This window comes from Daktulosphaira vitifoliae, unplaced genomic scaffold (genome assembly GCF_025091365.1).
Source record: "Daktulosphaira vitifoliae isolate Bord-2020 unplaced genomic scaffold, ASM2509136v1 Scaffold_4, whole genome shotgun sequence".
NCBI classification, from domain to species: Eukaryota; Metazoa; Arthropoda; class Insecta; order Hemiptera; family Phylloxeridae; genus Daktulosphaira; species Daktulosphaira vitifoliae.
In genome coordinates, this window is record NW_026099575.1 from 20,458,596 (window position 1) to 20,477,133 (window position 18,538).

The window sequence follows — 18,538 nt, forward strand, 5'->3', positions numbered from 1 at the left end:
ATTTATCTAAACATGTGATAATAAACAAGTTTTCTAACTGATTAATTTGGTTTTACAGATGTTTTTTTAAGAAAACTTCAAGAATAGTTAATCTATGTATTAGTTGATTTATTATAATGATGAATGATAGAGGTTATTTTTCCGAGTGTTTATTTATTAAACTAAAATAGCTAATGAATTATGACTGTATTAATAAACCACGCTAAACATTTTGATATTTTGGGGTAAAGTTGAAATAAGAAAAAAAAAATCTTTGGTTAAATAATAATAAATTTGGCACATGACACATACATTTTCTGTATCAAAAAAATCAAATAACAATAGTATCATAAGTGTTAAAATTAAAGAATTAGTATAAAATAAAACGTTAATTATCAAATTTGTATAGTTTTGTAATAGTTAATTTCCGATAAAACTAAACACAATTGAAAATATTAACATTTTCATGGTTAAAATAAGACATATTAAGAGTCTGAAATTTAAACGACTTACAGATATAATAAAAAGAATAATTTAAAATGTGATTAAAGTTGAATAAGTTATTTGTATAAGGAAACATTCCCAATGTTTGGTAATTTTCAGATTTTTACGAAAATATGTTATTTGTGAATGAATTCATTATTTGTTGTTTTATTTATTATTATTTTTTATGAGTGATATATATATATATATATATTTAATCTGTACACATAAACTTGATATCTCATATCAAGTAAAATTTCAAAAATTAAAGGTAATTTTTTAATTAAAGTTGATTTTTTTAAAGAAGGAAACACCCACTTTTTATTTAATCACTTAATGGGATTTTGGTAAAATTATTGTTTCTCTTACAGGTGTATGAGATTCTACAATTGGAAAATAAGTTTTTTATCACTACTATAAAATTGGAATTTCTGGACATGTCTTTTCCAAATAACCCATTCAATTATGTACAAGAAAATTCATGTTAAGAACAAAACCGTTTCAGACTTGTCTAGTGTTTGTGACCACCACATTGTTGCACTCGCTATACACAGCTATAATAATACTCTTTTAATATTATATCAAATAAATCGTTATCTCTGGTGACAGTTTATAAGTATACCATACAATAAAATATACAGAATACGAATAAATGTACAAGCTATGCACATAAAACTAGTAGGAAAACAAAACACGTCAGAAATAAGTTAACAGATAGCAAACACCACCGCAAATGACATGAATCAATACATTTTTAAACAGCAATTTCTTCCTTAAACGTCTAATGATAGTCATTCAAGTTTTTAATAGCAATAATATGAACAATGAATGAAAATATATATTTATGATAAATAATCTTATTCTATAATTTCTTTCTAGGCTAAAATGAAAGTATATTAATAACTGTGCTTGTGAAACCTGTGGGAATATGATATTCGCAACTTGAATGACCGAACCTTTGTGCTGGGTGACCACATGGCTCGCAGATCTAAAGTGTCTCTGATCCTCATAGTATCGTTTTTCTTTTCCAAGACGACTTATGGTTTTCGATTGACTGATTCATAAAGTATTGTACAACAACCACTCGATTGGCACTAGACTTATAATAAAACTGCAGTAACAACAGAATAATTCACTCGAGTTATGGTAGGTATATCAAATTGTAAATCAATTTATTCACATGAATAAAATCAACCAGTTAAGAGACTTCAAATAGTAACAACACACAAGTGTATGACATATGTTTGGGAAGATTTAGGCCATATGATATACGATCTGAACACGATTTTAATAAGCTTGTGAATTTACACAATTACTTGTAACTTATGTAATTATGATGCCATTTCTGAATAATATTTTACATAGTGAAGATAAAGAAATAAATATATCATAAAAACAATGAATTTATAATCTTCACATAATTATCTACAACTATCCACTTGAATATAAGAATAATTCTATAGAACGTGTACTTACAACTAATTTTAGACACGTAATAAAATATTAAACGTAAATATGAAAAAATTATTTAATTATTATAAAAAAAAAGGACTAAATAATTCTATAAAAATAAAAGTCTATAGAGTAACATAAAGAACTTAAATAATTGAGAAAAGAACTTAATGATTAAAATTTAAATAATATGAAATAAGATACATAATACTAATAGGATAAATTGTGATAAACCAATTGATATCTTTGATAAGACTTTAGATAAACACGAGAGAAAGAGGTAATTAGTATAGTTGCTAAGAATTGCAACAGAAAATTGAAAATATAAATCAGTAGACTTAAATAGTACCAATTATACAAAAAAATATAAGTGAAAATTATCGAAACAAACAAATAGTTTTAAAATATAAATTAATACAAAAATAATCGCTCACAGAAATACATATTTGTTTATTAAAAATCTAATGTAACTAGAGGGATAATAATAAACAATTCAAACAAATTTAATTCTAATAAACTTAGAAATTAACTATTCATTATATAATTTTTTTTATTACTTTTTTTGTACACAACTAGAATATAAGACAAATTCGAACAATATTATTAGATCGTTACCGGGGTTGTTACGTTTCACATGTACTTAATATTAAGAATAAAAAAAGTTACATTGGTTTTATGGGATATTTTAAATGTATTAAATTGTTAACTTAATTTTTTTACAGGTTTTGTACTTAAAAAAAAAAGTGTTTTTTACCAATCCTGATCCTATACAAAATAAATAGATAATATATTTTTGTCAGGCTCAAATTATAAACATTGGATATGATGCATACGAAGGGTACATGTAAAAACAAGGCAAGTCTATTTTTTCAAAATTAAAATTTTGATGACAAAATATTCAATACGTCATAACATATCTTTTAAGTCGCTAAACTTGTTGGAAAAGTAGACTGTTCGAAAGTTATGAGGTAATGTAAAACAACATGGCGTTTTTAAATTTAAAATTTGATTTTTCAGGTTAAAAGAATGACTTACCTTTTTTTCCTGTGTATCCTTCATATATTAAGTGCTTGAATAATTGAAAAAAAGTTATTTAATACATATTTTTTTTAATTAAATAACTTTTAAAATTGTAATTACTTTTGTATTTCATCAAATTATAAATAGGTAACATATTTCGCGAAATCTTTTTTTAATTAATAAAATAATATTTAAATAAAATAAAAAATTGTTTAATATATAGAAGAATAAAACAGTTAGGTTGAGATACGTTTTCAACTACTGGTTATTTTCGTATTGTTTTTCCAAATTAAAATTTATAATTATCTATACTTCACGCTTAGTAAATTTCAAGGCCATTTAAAATATTTTCTCGTATCAGTCAAATCAGCTATTTACTTAGTATAAGCTTAATATCATAGCTATTTGATGTTTTAAACATGAACCATACGACCAAAACAATTCATTTATCAGTCAATTAGAATCGACTTAAGATTCTTAGAAAAATTTTTTTAATACCATTTAAAAATAATAAGACATTTTTAATTATTAATGAAATTATTTACTGTATTTAAAATAAAACTACTTAAGATTTTAATAATATTAGCGATCAATTATTTATTGTTCTTAAAACAATAATAATAATTTTAATGATTTGCACACAATCAAAATATTATTAAACGCGTAATGTAATGAAAAATTAATAATTTATAAAAATTGTCTCAAATAATTTGTGTAACGATTTCATAAAATAATTTTGAAATAATTGTACGTACTGTAAGTGTTATTAAAAAGAACCTGTTTAACTTTTTTTCAATCCGCAACAATCTAATTTAAATTATCTATAGAGATTTTTATTTTTTAAATCTCAATAAATTTCATACCTGAAAGAGTTTTAAATACATTATAGCAACTAAGTTATTTTTTATAAACGTGTCTCTTGTGCAAAGCAAAATATATCCTCACCCTGTTTCTTAAGTTTGGTACGTGAATAGAATTTTTAGGGTTCTAGAGTCAATTGTTTCCTTAAATATTTGATTTATAATATACAACGTCAGTTTTATTTACACTCAGAAAAAGAACAAATAAAGAGGGTTAAAACTATTAATACACACATTTGGATAATGTGACATTAGGCCTGCTAATATACATTAGCTAGAGACTAGAGGATTGAACCATGTGTGAAAAATGTTTTTGTTAAATCGCCCAGCCAAAAAGTGATTTCTAAATTATTCTTTGTTTTGAAATAGATCTATTAATCCACAAGATATACAAAATAGCCTAATTACGTTTACGTTAAAAGTTTATATACAGGGTGTTCAGTAAGTTAGGAAACAGTTAAATTGTTACAAACAATGAGTACAATAGAAATTCGTTTCCTTATTTACTGAACACCCTGTATATATTTACGGCTTTATTCGATTAAATTTCTGTTAAATACTAATGGTATAGGTCTTAATTGTTAAACATCTACTTGTCAAATAGTCAAATACATATTATTTAGGTTATCCATTAATTTTCGAATATTTTTTATAATACTTTTTATTTACAGAGTATTCTGGAAACGTTTTCTTTCCATTGAATACTAATAATAATGAGTTTTTTTCTCGTTAAAAACTATACACGACTTATCAGAAAAGAATTAGCCACGAACAGCAACATTTCGTTTTTAAACAAAAAAGAAAACGTATCTATTGACCCTTGTTTATTAGGTCTAATTGTTGTAAGTTTTTTGGACCGCCTAAGCAGTAATATGACATGAAACACATTGGTCGGTATTCAGATTAAAACAATTGACAACGTACAGAGTTCTTTCAAAAGGTTTAATTCCGTTAATTGCTATACAGGGGAATTAGGTCAAACCATATACCATTACTAATGAACGTTTACATCCTAATAGGTGACCAGATCCTGACACGACGTTATTCTACACAAAAAAATATTATCAAAACACATAGCAAAATTTGCTCAGAAATACGATTATCTACCGAGTTTGTCCGTGACTTTGTAACTTTAAGGTTATCAAACAAAAATGTAAAACGTAAACAGTGTGGTGTCATTTTGGGCAACACGTAAATTAAAGATTTCATTTTCATACGCTTACCATTGAACTACTCGATTATTAGTATGATTTTACACACAACATTGTTTTACTTTCACTTTTTACCGACTCACTCCACTGGTAGTCTATCCGTACAAGCGAGTTTATATTCGTATCAACCTCTCGGCCAACTGTTTTAACTTAGCCGTCTAAAAATATTACTGTCGTCCCTTTCGTTTAGTACGTTTTAATTCCGGTCTCGGTACAAAAAAAAATTATAATTACAAACATATTGCAAGATAGAACACTATGGTACACGTTAACCGTTTTTATCACACAATTGAATTATTCTCTTTGGTAAACTACACGAACGCTTCTCTTCCACCGAATCTATTAATAATTATAAGAAATTCATACTCATAGCAAAGTGTGTCTACTTCACGACGTAGGCGGCACTAGTAGTCTTTTATATGTCAGCCCACTTATTTCTGAATAAAAAGTATGAACAGTGTAAACAATAATGATGATAAATTTACTTGACAAATATCATGTTCTAGCCAGTAACTACCAGGTATAACATTTATTTTTGGTAAAATAATCACTAGCATTATAGTCGGCCCCGTTAAGACATCGGATATACTTAAATTTTTAACTATAACGGTTTTATTTACAATCATATATGATTTTAAGTTTTAACATCTTATACAATTCTATTTTTTGATACTAAAATTTTTTCCAATTAAAAGTTAAATAAAATCAAAAATATGTCAGCCAAGGGATTATCTCTTGACAATTTCATTTGTACTGAAGGTGCCCGCGATATAACAACGAGCCAGAAAATGATTCGTAAAAATATAATAACCGCTCACAGATGAACATAATATGAAAACATTGCCAATTCAAATGCAACCTTTCGACGGTAGTTAAACACTGAAAATGTACGTACGAATAGATTAAAATAATTGTACGGCGCACCTGTAAATGAGAATTTTTCAACGTAATGGTGCGACACAATAATGTGATAGTTAAGCAACCAACGATAATAATTGTTTTCGCGCTAAATGGGTTGAGGCATACGGGTTTTTATGTCGTATGGAATCCATATAAAAACCAGTGATAATGATCATTTGGTTGCCGGAATAGAGAAAAACAATACTTAACATAGTTTTACGGTACGGTCGATAGGGAAAATTCGCTTTTTGCCCTCCGCGGTGACTAACCGCTAATGTTTAATGCGATGTTGACAGCTGACGATTCCCCACAAAAAAGCCATAAAATCCGGACCTAGCTCCCTCGGGTTTGTTGCCGTTTTCCTCTGCGTTTCCACCGGCACCACAACTCTGTGTTGCAGTAACCATGGTGATGGCGAGCATCCGTCCTACACTACCATACAATCACGTGGCGAGCACGAGGGCAGCTGTTATACCCGGCGGCCGATCGATTGCCTTCGCCCCCGCCCGCCGACCACCGGAACACGATTCGCCGGTCAAGAACGTGTATGTCGAAATTCCCGAACATTCTCGGGCAGTTTTTAGAAGTCGGTTGTGACACTGGCCCGATTCAACAATAATAGCAGCTGATAGTTGACGCTTACCTGATACGAAGCGACCATCGTGTCAATTGTTATCGCATAAAGCTGACGGCTCTGTTGAATTTCGTCTGACGAAATTTGATTAGACGACAAAAGCTTAGTATAGAGAACTCGTAATCATTCCGGCTATTCGGCTATACGTGGCCAAATGATACGGCACGCGGAATCAATCGTAACTAGATAATCACGATAACACCAACAATGTTTTTATGACGTTGTTGTATCACACGCGGCTCATATTCGGCGTGAAGGAGCAGCGTTCAGTCGGTCGGGCACCCGCGGTACGTCTGTCGGCTGGCACCGGGAAACTTTCGTCCGGCGACGACGGCGCAAGTTTTGAAAGGCATGCCTGAGCGCTCTCTACCGGTCAAACGAGTTAACGTCGGCGTCGAGTCAAGTTCAAGCGCGTTTTTAACTGTATGGGTGCCGTTGATTAACTATTGTCAAAACAATAACCTATTTTATTGTGATGTATTAATATTTCGCACACATTGGTCGTTTATTTATAAAATAAATTCCATTAAAACCAAAACGATTACTCCATTTTACCGTGAAACTCTTTAAAACGTTTCTCTAATTTAGTATTCTATTTTATGGGCAACGAGTAATCATTTTGAAGTATTCAATTTTTTTTCTTCCATTTTCATACTCAATGATTTTGTATCTTAACCCTCGATCCTTGTATCAATAATACTAACAACACGAATAAAAAATTATTACTCTAGTGATACTGAATAATACTTTTTTTATAAACATACTTGGAGAGGTGGAAAGTTTTAAGTATTTAGGATCAGTTGTGCAAAAGAGCGGTGGTATTGACGAGAGTGTAAGACACAGGATTAAGTGCGGGTGGTTGAAGAGGAGAGAAGTGTCTAGTGTATTATGCGATTAAAGAATTCCAATGAGGCTGAAAGGTAAATTCTACAAGACTGTAGTGAGACTAGCTATGATGTATGGTTCAAAGTGTTGGGCGGATGATAAGAAAGTAGAGCAGAGATGAGAATGCTTAGATGGATGAGTGGAGTGACTAAAGCAAATAGGATAAGGAACGAGTATATAAGAGGGAGTATAGGTGTAGTGTCAATCGTGGATAAGATGAGAGAAAATAGACTTAGATGGTTTGGTCATATTATGGAGAAGAGAAGAATCGGAAGCCGTAAGAGCAGTTGTAGAAATGAATGTTGAAGGAAGATTAGGTTGAGTAGACCAAAAAAAAGATGTAGGGATGTTATTGAATGCGATATGAAGATGACTGATGCGAGTGTAGATGATGTGGGAGATCGTGTTAAGTAAAAGTTTAGGATAAGGGTGGCCGACCCCAAGTAGTTGAGATTAAGGCGAGGAAGAAGAAGATGAAGAAGACTTGGTATAATACAACGTTTGATTTATAAAAAGGGAGATTCACTGGATATCATTATTAATTACTACTTACCTGGAACTAAAAGATTATCTAAATCTAAGTATTAAAAATAATCCAATTATTATTCACATCGTAAAATTAATAACAAAAAACTGCTTACATATACGTTTTAAATTTTATTTATAGATTCATTTATAAATTTATAGAAATTGATAGCTATAACTTAAAGACTATAGTTATTGTTAATGGTATTGTCATTGGCACATTTTAAAATATTTCTTCAATAAATAGTGCTAAATGTATGTATATAGCATAAATTTCAAAGTCTTATGCGATTTTGAAATTACTATTTTTAATGATTAGTCAGACTATCTATTTGTGCCAAGTCTTTCATTTTTTCTATGATTGTAAAAGATACTATATCTAATTTACAAAAGGGTGCCAATAAATATTTAATTTAAACAACATTAGTGTTTATAGAAAATTAAATTTGTAACTTTTTAATAAATTTAACTAACTATAGAATTTAATTGGCAAAATTTAAAATCTAATTATATTTTTGTTTGATATAAACGGGTGAGAAGTATCTAATTATAGTACAGATAAATAAACTAAATATAACACAAGGATATGATTTCCTCAAGGTCTTAATAACTCTATATATAATCCCTTTATATGAAATTGATATAATTAAAGAATTAATAAAGACCGTTTTCTATAAATTGTATTGTATCATTCAATTACTTTTGATTTAAGTATACATAAAGCAACCTAAATAGTTACAAAAATAAACTTAAAAGAACTTAATAAACATAAATAAAAACTTGTAGTAGAGTCATATTTATGGGAGTGATCAAGGGACGCAATCCTACATTACCCCAAAATCCAAGCGACAACCATGTTTTTGGATAATGTTAATTTAAGAAGTATATCTAGAAAAGTCACCAAAAACTATATATTTTGTAAAATTAAAAAATATATATATCATAAATTGTAACAGTTCGACAGTGTCAAATAATATTGAAAAACATTAATTTCTGTCTGTAGTTTTTGAAAACAACTGGATTAATTGATAGTATTAAAACTTATCGAATAGATTCTTGATTGTTTTAGTAGTGAGGTACGTGATCTTACTGTTTTTAAAATTTTTAAACATTTCCCAAAATTTTTTTGAAAATATGACCTTTAGTCTGTTAAAAATCATATATTGTGTAAATATGCTATGCATCATGTCAGATGGACATAAAATTGTTTCCATGTATTATAACGTCCATGTAATTAAAAACCTACTTCTTATGTATTGTCTAAAATAACAAGTAAATAATTTTTTCGGTTTTTTAAAAAATTACATCTATAATCTTTCATTTGTTTAAATATGACATAGTATATTACAAATAATTTAAACAATGGTGTTGTATTGTACACAGTTGAATTGGTTCATTTTATGAATTTTCTATCCATTAAACTTTATAAAGTTACCCTACACTTATATATACTTTGAAAATTCAATAGTAAAACCTAAAAACAGGTAGGGTTTTATATCAGAAGTTATTAACATATATATAAATAGACGACTAGAGTAGTGTGGCCTTAAAAATATCTAGTGATAAAAAAAACAAAACGAACTCACTTTCAACCATTACTTTACACACTTTTTAATACATTTCGATATACTATTATTCAGTGACATATTTTGAGGGGAGGCACAGGGGCACGTGCCCCCCATTGACTGTCATGTAAATATTTTATCAAGCGATGTAATCATGAATATCATTATGAAAAGTTATTTTTTGATTATAGATAATAACATAGGTTTATAAAAAGTTAGTCGATATAGTTGTCTTATGGAGCAAAATTTGACGGTCGCACTTTTGTCTCGTTAATGTTATCACCTAATTTTGAAGTGTTTATTACGTGGAGATACACATTGTATAAAAAGAAATATATTTATTAATAAAAATGGATTCAAAACAAATAACAGATTTTTTTGAAAAAAAAAAAAATCTAATATGTGTTAAAAAAAGTTATGAACAAAACATAAAAAGGCCTTTTATGTTGCCTTATTCATGAAAATTTTTTGTGCCCCCATTATAAATTTCTAAATACGCCACTGCTACTATTAGTTGTTATTGGCAGATTATTTTCTTAATTAGATTATTACTTCATAATAATTTTAAAATGCTACAATTTTAATGAAGCCACAGAAATGCAACATTTTAATGAAGTCATAATATTATTAAATAAAGAATTACATAAATAATAAGTATATATTTCTTTTAGGATTAATTTTTAAAGATTATTATTATTATTGCACATTAAGTGCAAAAAATTAATTTATCAAAATTCGTGATATTGGATATTTGTCAATGTAGTTTATTATTCTCTATATAAATATAAAAGAACATGGGCGTATTAACAAAATGTGCTTAAAATTGATATTAAATGTAAAATTTTAAACTCTAAAGAAAAAAAAAAAAAAGAGTACAATGGGTTTTTTATTATTATTACAACTACGACTTATATAGTCATTGGTCAAAACTATATAAAAATAATATTTTGATCAATTTGTGGAATTTTTCAATGTAATTGGGAAAATTCTGTGAATATAAAATAAGACTAAAAACAACCTAAGCAGAATACGGGAATTTAACGACCCCAAATCAGCTAAAAGTAGTTAAAGCAAATGTTATTTTTATAAAAGATTCTAAGAGGCCATTGGAATAGAATCGAATTTTAATAATAAAAATTGTTTGATAACTGATTTTATTAACAACAATCAAAACATTCACTTATATATTTCAGGGTTAACAATGTTTTATTTGGATAAAATAAAAAATTGTGTGCTTTGCCGGACAATTACAAAAAAAAGTAAAAATAATCGCGCTAAATCATAAAAATGATTATTTTAATAGGATAAAATTATTTGTGAGAACATATATCGGTCATGTTTAGAATAACGGTGGCCGGCTCCAAGTAGTTGAGATTAAGGCGAGGAAAAAGAAGAAGATATCCATTTTTTACTCCTCTCCGTTGAATTTCGTGTTCTCGCTATAATTTTGATATTCAATAATCAAGAAACTCTGGCAACTATTAAATTTATGGTAATCATCATCATAAATTAATGTTATTTAATTATCATTAAATACCATATATCGGAACCGATTATTAAAAATGTTTTCTTTAAGTTTGTAACTGGTAATATTCGTTCAAAAATTACTCTCAACAGTAAAAATTACTGTATTCGAGAAGAATAAATTTCATGTCAATGTTTTGAACTAAATTTCTACGACAATTCTCCTATTCCTTATTTTTGTTGCGCTCTAATAAATATTTTACTGAACTTAAACATTTCATTAAGGTGATATTAGTATTGTTTTTATTTCAGTAATTAATAAAGTTTTTGATTTCTACGAGTGCAGTATATTTTAGATACTAACCATCACCCAATGCGTTAAATAGGATTGATTTATTTAAACAGTGATTACTCACGTGTGTTGGTTACATAATGATACAATCCTCACGAATGGAACTTTGAATAAATTAAAATAAATTGTAAAAATAAATCGTAATATTTATTATAAGGTTGACTATTATGCGATATTACTTTAATATGATGTGTATTAACTTTTTAGAGATAGATTCTAAACTTAGCAAGATCATTTAATATTTATAGAAACAAATCGTCTCAAGCCAAAGCTCTTCGCAGCTCAGCTTAGCGTGTCAAAAAGAGACGCTCAAACAAGGCTCGATTCAGAGAAATCGCTATGTGATACATATTGTGTGTCACAGGCCAGTAAAAATGACTTTATTCTTTCTGTAAGACCGTTGTTTTTTCCACAGCGTGTTGTTCAATAATTGTGATAGTGACGTCATTATTACAATTTTACTGTTCACCTAATAAGCTCCTAATACTGTTGCTATTATTTTCTAGTAACTGATGTAATACAGTTATGTTGCCTATATTAAACTCCTTACTTTTTCTATACTACACAAATTATTACTCTATAATACAATAACGAGTAGAGCGCTAAAAGAATATTTTGAAATTTTATTCACTTTTTTTTTTTATAAACTTTCTTTTACTCATTGACCTTTATATTTTGGTTACTTTATCACTTAAATTTCGGAGGGATTTCAGATTAATACAACATTTTAATTTTGTAGTACAATAAGAACAATGAAAATTTCTTAACTTGGTTATCAAAATATATTTTTAGAGAGAGAAATAGCTGCGTTCTTGTTTTAATAAAACATAAAAATATCTGTAGAAATCCAAGACTATTTTCTTATTATTCAATTACATGTCATAAGGTCAGTCTAAAATAACAAAAATATATTTTATAAAAATATACATATATATTTATTTAAAACAATTAAAATCTTAACACTTTTATATAACATGTGATTTTTAATAACAAAAAATTTATCATATTATGCTATTTTATTAATCAAATGAAAAAAGAGTATAATAACAAACTGTTACTAAAACTAAACTATAATTTTTAAGAATTACCACAAATTAATTGATCAAACATAGCATTATCATAATAATGAAATCAAGTCCTAAATAAAGCGGAGGGGAATTCCTAAGAATTATAACAATGTTATCAGGTTTATCACATTAAAACTTAAGAAAAGTTATGAAATGGGAAAATTTTTATTTTGCCTAGGGGAACGACAAAATAAAACGTTTATACGCTCTTTCATAATTTATATAAAATTAAAGTAATATAATTCACAAAGATGTTATATGACAATTTTCAGAGTCTCTAGACATTATTTGAACAGCTGTTTAGCATAGTACCAAACTTTGAAGAAGTATTCATTTCTTTTCAGTAAGGACATGTTTGTATAGGAAGTGATATCCGCTTCCATGTTGGCTTCTCTTAGCCACGATGTTGTTGTGTCTGATGTTTGAGTAATCGATGGTTTAGTATCCATAACTGATTCTTCAACATCTGACTCATAGTAATCTGATTTTATAAAAAAGAAAATATTTTATTTTATTCATTCAAAAACTTAATATTTTTTTTAAAGACTTAAAATATTATTGTTTGATAAATGGTTATCCAATAGGATGGTGAAAATAATTATCTAAGGAGTTCTGACTTATCAGCAATTATGTCAGACTTCAATGCAATGTTTCATTGATTTTGGACAACATTGTTTAAAGACAAATTTTATTTATAAAATGGAAAAATCAAAATAAAAAGTTATATTTTCAATTTTTAATATTTTTTCATTTTAATGAAAATTTTGTCATTAAAAAATTTAATTGGAATGAATATTTAAAATTAAAGAATTAAAAACTTTTTTGCTTAACAAGTTTAAATTTATTAATGTTCGATACTTTTTTTAAGTAAGCTCTACTTCTTCTTCTTTTTCTTCCTCGCCTTAATCCCAACTACTTGGGACCCATATCCCAAACTTCCACTTGACACTATCTCCCACATCATCTATGTTCACATCAGCTGTCTTCATATCTCATTCGATAACATCTCTCTATCTCTTTTTTGGTCTTCTTCTACCTCTTCTTCCTTTAACATTCATTTCTTCAACTGTTCTTATGGCTTCCGATTCATCTCTTTTCATAATATGACCAAACCATCCAAGTCTATTTTCTTTCATCTTATCCTTTACTTACTTACTTTTTTTAAGTAAGCACTAATAAATATTATCCTTAAAATTTTAAACATTTTTAACTCTTAATTTTTCATTAAAATGAACCTTTACTGAGGAAATATAAGAAAACTAATTTATTAAAAATTTAATATTTCAACTTCTGGTGTAACACTCTTTTAAAATTAATGTCAACACAAAAACAAATAAACATTACCTGTTGGTTTTTGTACACTATATGGTTCTTCAGTTTCCAATGGATCACTAAGACCTACTTCGTTTTTAGCAAATATTCTTATATTATACTTATGATGTTCCTGAAAAAAGAAAAAAATTTATGAAATTAAGTGAATTATTTTTCAAAAAAAAAATTAATCACTTGTAAATCTTTAATGTTAAATTTTTGTATATCAGCATTGACTCTACCGACTTCTATCCACATAGTTTTCTTTTCATCACGGATTGCTATGTTATATCCTTTTAGTGGTGCACCACCATCAGTTTCTGGTACACCCCATTCAACAATTATTGTGTTAGCACTAATGTTACGTACTTCTAACGGGGCAGTTGGAGGTGATGGCACAGCTATTAAAATTTCATTTTATAGTATATAAGAAAATTACTTTACATAACTTTTTATTCAATTAGCTAAATAATTCTGAGTGTTGATTAAGTAGTCTAAATTAATGTAATTAATTCTTTTGAATATCTTACTTGCATGAGTCAACAAACTAATTAGTTTTGATTTAACTGGATCACTAAGTCCTACGGAATTTTCTGCATAAATTTTGAAGAAATATTCTGATTTATCTTTTAAGTTTTCAACACAATAATGTGAGGCCAATAGGTCAAGTGTGGCTACTTTAAACCACTGATTTGTTCCATTAAGTTGTTTTTCAATGACATAGCCTTAAAATCAAATAATAAATTAACTAAATCTTTTCAAAATAAGCATGTATTCTCATTTAACATTCATAGATGTTAAAAACTATCTTTTAAAATTATTGTTATCTTAAAAATTTACGACTACAGTAGAATCATTAGTACAATGTCTCATTTAATTGAAATACCTGTTATTTCTGAACCACCATTATTTTCAGGAGGTCCCCAACATAAAGCCACACTTTTACTTGCTATTTCAGTCACAGTGAAATTAGTAGGGGGTGATGGAGAAGCTATAATTAAACAAAATAATGATAATGAATATTTTATATTATTAATGGACTTAGACAAAATAAATAAACTAATAATATAAGTAAACTATTAACATTAATTGAATAAATAATAATACATGCTATCAAAAATAAATACAATTAATACTTTGAAGAATAGTAAAAAACAAATAACAATTATTATTAAGTATGCATTCTGTGATAAGGGTAAAGAAAAGATTAAAAGGAAGCATTCCATTGAGGATAATTGTTTTATAAGTAAGGTGTAGTTTTGTATTTTAAGTTGTTTTGTAAAATTAACAATCGATGCTGACAGTTTTTTTACCTGATACTTTAGATTTAGCAGGGAATATACCCATAAGTACATAAAGGGTTTGATCAGAAATACCATTTCTAAAGCCTGTATGAAAACAGATTGTTGAAACAAATAAAATAACAAGTATTAAAATAAATTTAAATGAATTGCTAAATTTATAAGAATTATTGAATTTTTACTGTAAATCAAGAGAAGTAAAGACAATTCGGTAAAAACATTAAAAACAACAATGTGATACAAACATTTTTTTCATACAGTAATAATTATATAACTTTATTTAATCTAGACAAATGTGAATTTTTTAATTTGTAATCTACTTAAAGGTCAAGGTGACTTAGCCTGACTGATCTCTAAATTTAATTTAATTGCCAGCGATTAATGTATTAGTGATTAATGTAATTAATTAACAACAATTGTATCTTACTTATGCGATTTCCAGCTACAATAGGTTCTTCAGGAATGTAAGGCTTACCATAACCTACATGATTTCTAGCTGTAATTCTGATATTATAAGAAGAACCTTTCTTCAGATCGTTTATTTTTACACGCAAATCTTTATTAGATTCAATCTAATCCAAAATATATATTTTCTTTAATTTACTGTTTTCATAGTTTATAATTTACTTATAAATTTAACCATACTTTTTGCCAAGCTTTTTTATCTATTTCTTTTATTTCAACACAGTAGTCTTCAATTTCAATTCCTCCATTATCAAACGGTGGTAACCAGGCGATTGTCAATGATGTATCAGTGACACCAGTTATTTGTAATGGTCCTTGTGGTGCTGATGGTTTGTCTGAAAAGTGTTAATATTTAATAAAATTGTGTGTCATACAAAACTTAACTAACTTATTTAGGTATTTCTTATATTTTATAATTTTAGTACATAGAATATAAGGTCTTGAATCAAAACTACTAAGTTTTAAGGAAAAGAAGTCCTAAAAATACTATAAAATAATAATTAAAATTTATCTGTAAATAAAAAGACAATGTTAATAATAATACATTATTTTATCGGTTAATTTATGTTAATACAATCAAATAACGTTATTATGAGTTATATGTGCTTTATAAAATACATTATAATTTAAAAAATTTAAATATTAAACATTTTTAATATAAATGTTCACTAGTAAAAAAAAAAAATAGGCTTTTTAAATATATTTTAATTATAAATTTTATAATATGTGAAAATAATATTTTACAAAATAATGAAATGTTATAACATTTAAAATATAATTTTTTGCTATTTGGTACAAATAAAAGGATTTAATCCTCCAATATCTTAAGTTAAAAACGAGTTTTTTTTTATTTTTAAACTATTACTATACACCAATAATACGTAATTATTATACATACGGTATCTGCATTTAACAGTAACAGGATCGCTTTCTAAAAAGTCAGACATTCCAATAGCATTTTGAGCACTCACTCTAAACATATACTCAGAATCTTCATGTAGTTTTTGAACACTATAGGCTGATACTTCACGACCAACATCTGCCACCTTAGACCATATCATCTTACCAACATTGCATCGTTCAATTTGATACAATGTTATATCTAAACCACCATCATCAACTGGTTCATCCCAAGCAATAGTTACTGACTCTGAGTTAATTTCTTTAATATTCATTGGCCCTCGTGGTGCACTTGGTTTATCTTTAAAAATATAACTTATGTTAAATATTTATTATTACACATTTGTCAATGTTCTACAATGAAAATAGTTGTAAATCTTAAATGGAAAGGCAATTAAAACAAACATTTAGGGGTATGAAAAAATGCATTCATATGATAAAAACTAAGGAGTTTGCACAAAACAGTTTACCAGATTTCTAGTGAATGCTTATACCTTTACCATCATTAAGTGTTTCTAAAAATACATATTAATACCAATATATAAATAAAGACTAAATAATCTATATTGAATAAAAATCAGTGTCGCAATTTGATTTGTGGTAAAATTATGCTCAGAACCTATATAAAATATAGATTCTGAGCGTAACTTTAAAGAAATATAAATAAAATGTACATAGTATATTTATATTTTATTTTCATGATATTATAAGTTTAATTTATGAATCAAATGAAAACATCCTTTTTCTTAATCTATATAAAATTTTAGAAAATTATTTTGGAATATTTATGATTTAAATAATATAAACTGTATACATTATGAAAGGAAAATACGTTAAATTATATAAATTTCATACTAATAATTGGTTGGATCAAAGTACAAAAAATTCAAATTTTGAAATAATTAATTTTAAAAATTGAGAAATGGTTCCTTTTTCAAAGAAATTGGTTTAGGGAATTGATGATAAATAGCGCTTTAATTTAAAAAAACCCAGCACAGTGGTGACGTGGTATAGATGGATCAAGTATAATGATATCTGACAGTGATTAAAATCACTATAAAAAAAAAACGCTTCGATGCAAATCTTTAGATACTGTTTAATTTTAAAAAATTGGTGGACTATTCCAAAAGCTACATGATCTGCTAGTTCATTATTAATATCCTAATTAAGATAAAGTATGTCGAATGAAAAAGGGATTATTAAAAAATATTATTTCTCATAAAAAAATTATGTTGATCCATACACTTTTCAATAAGTTATAATATTATAAAGTTAAAAATGTAAAATATGAAATCGAGAATTTTCACACAAAAATAGCATTCGGTAGCCATTTTCACCGTGAAGACAAAATAAAGTCCGAAATTTTTTTTTTTGCATAATAAAGTATATTACATTAGCTTTAATTTAAGATATATATAAAAGTGTCAGACTTTCCGGAACATTTTCAAAAGTTAAGTTGAAAAAGTTGTCATTTTAAATCCCCCCCTGTGGGCAAGTAAAGGGTTACATATAAAAAAAAAATACACCAAATGAAAGGTAATGATATCATGCATCTATATAAAAAAAAACTTTTTAAAAAAGTTATAGCAATTTTAANAATTTTTGAAAAAGTTATAGCAATTTTAAGTAAAAAAAATTTCGAAAATTAGCGATTTTTAAATTTGTAATTTTTTTGGAGGTTTCCCCCATTTAAGGGGAACGAGGGAATTTTTTTCAATTTTTGAAGATAATGTCTTCGACTAGATACGATTTGTGATCTTTTGACGTATCATTGAAAGAAATCGGTTCGGTGAGAGCTGAGAAAAAGTGGTAACAGAAAAAAAAAAAAAAAAAAAACACATCTTAGTAAAACCAATATACCTTATCAGCTTCGCATCGAAGCTAAAAATCGAATGTAATGTGTAATTGAATTGAATGAGTAGTTTTATAATTATTTTTTTATAATTAATGTATAAGCTAAAATATACGATATTCTTGAAAATATGAATAACTGACGATTGTTTACATACTTTTCAAATATATTTTTTTAAATTAAACAATTCATTTTAGCTTCGATGCAAATCTGAGAAGGCATTGGTTTTACTATGATGTGTTTTATTTTTTTTTAGCTTCGATGCGAAGCTGAGAAGGTATTGGTTTTACTAAGATGTGTTTTTTTTTTTTT

The 18,538-nt window shown here is 27.1% G+C and overlaps 2 protein-coding genes across 51 annotated transcripts in view; both read right to left on the reverse strand.

Moving 5' to 3' along the window:
* Positions 1–6,846, reverse strand: part of LOC126906062 (uncharacterized) — a 31,996-nt gene extending 25,150 nt beyond the window's left edge. Inside the window, exon 1 of the mRNA XM_050686306.1 lies at positions 6,549–6,846. The gene's annotated coding sequence lies outside the window, so the exon portion shown is untranslated. The remainder of the gene's footprint in view (positions 1–6,548) is intronic.
* A 5,393-nt stretch (positions 6,847–12,239) lies between these two features.
* LOC126904244 (titin) overlaps positions 12,240–18,538 on the reverse strand; it is a 130,847-nt gene continuing 124,548 nt past the window's right edge. For 47 of the 50 annotated variants that reach the window (XM_050683111.1, XM_050683109.1, XM_050683114.1 and 44 more), the window contains 10 exons: positions 16,869–16,889; positions 16,373–16,675; positions 15,655–15,809; positions 15,437–15,581; positions 15,022–15,096; positions 14,595–14,699; positions 14,239–14,433; positions 13,904–14,109; positions 13,742–13,841; positions 12,240–12,878 (listed from right to left, as the gene is read on the reverse strand). In XM_050683111.1, the coding sequence (XP_050539068.1) occupies positions 12,682–12,878; positions 13,742–13,841; positions 13,904–14,109; positions 14,239–14,433; positions 14,595–14,699; positions 15,022–15,096; positions 15,437–15,581; positions 15,655–15,809; positions 16,373–16,675; positions 16,869–16,889 (1,502 nt within the window). In that variant the 3' untranslated portion in view covers positions 12,240–12,681. The remainder of the gene's footprint in view (positions 12,879–13,741; positions 13,842–13,903; positions 14,110–14,238; positions 14,434–14,594; positions 14,700–15,021; positions 15,097–15,436; positions 15,582–15,654; positions 15,810–16,372; positions 16,676–16,868; positions 16,890–18,538) is intronic. The other 3 variants (XM_050683062.1, XM_050683065.1, XM_050683067.1) reach the window with 3 other exon arrangements.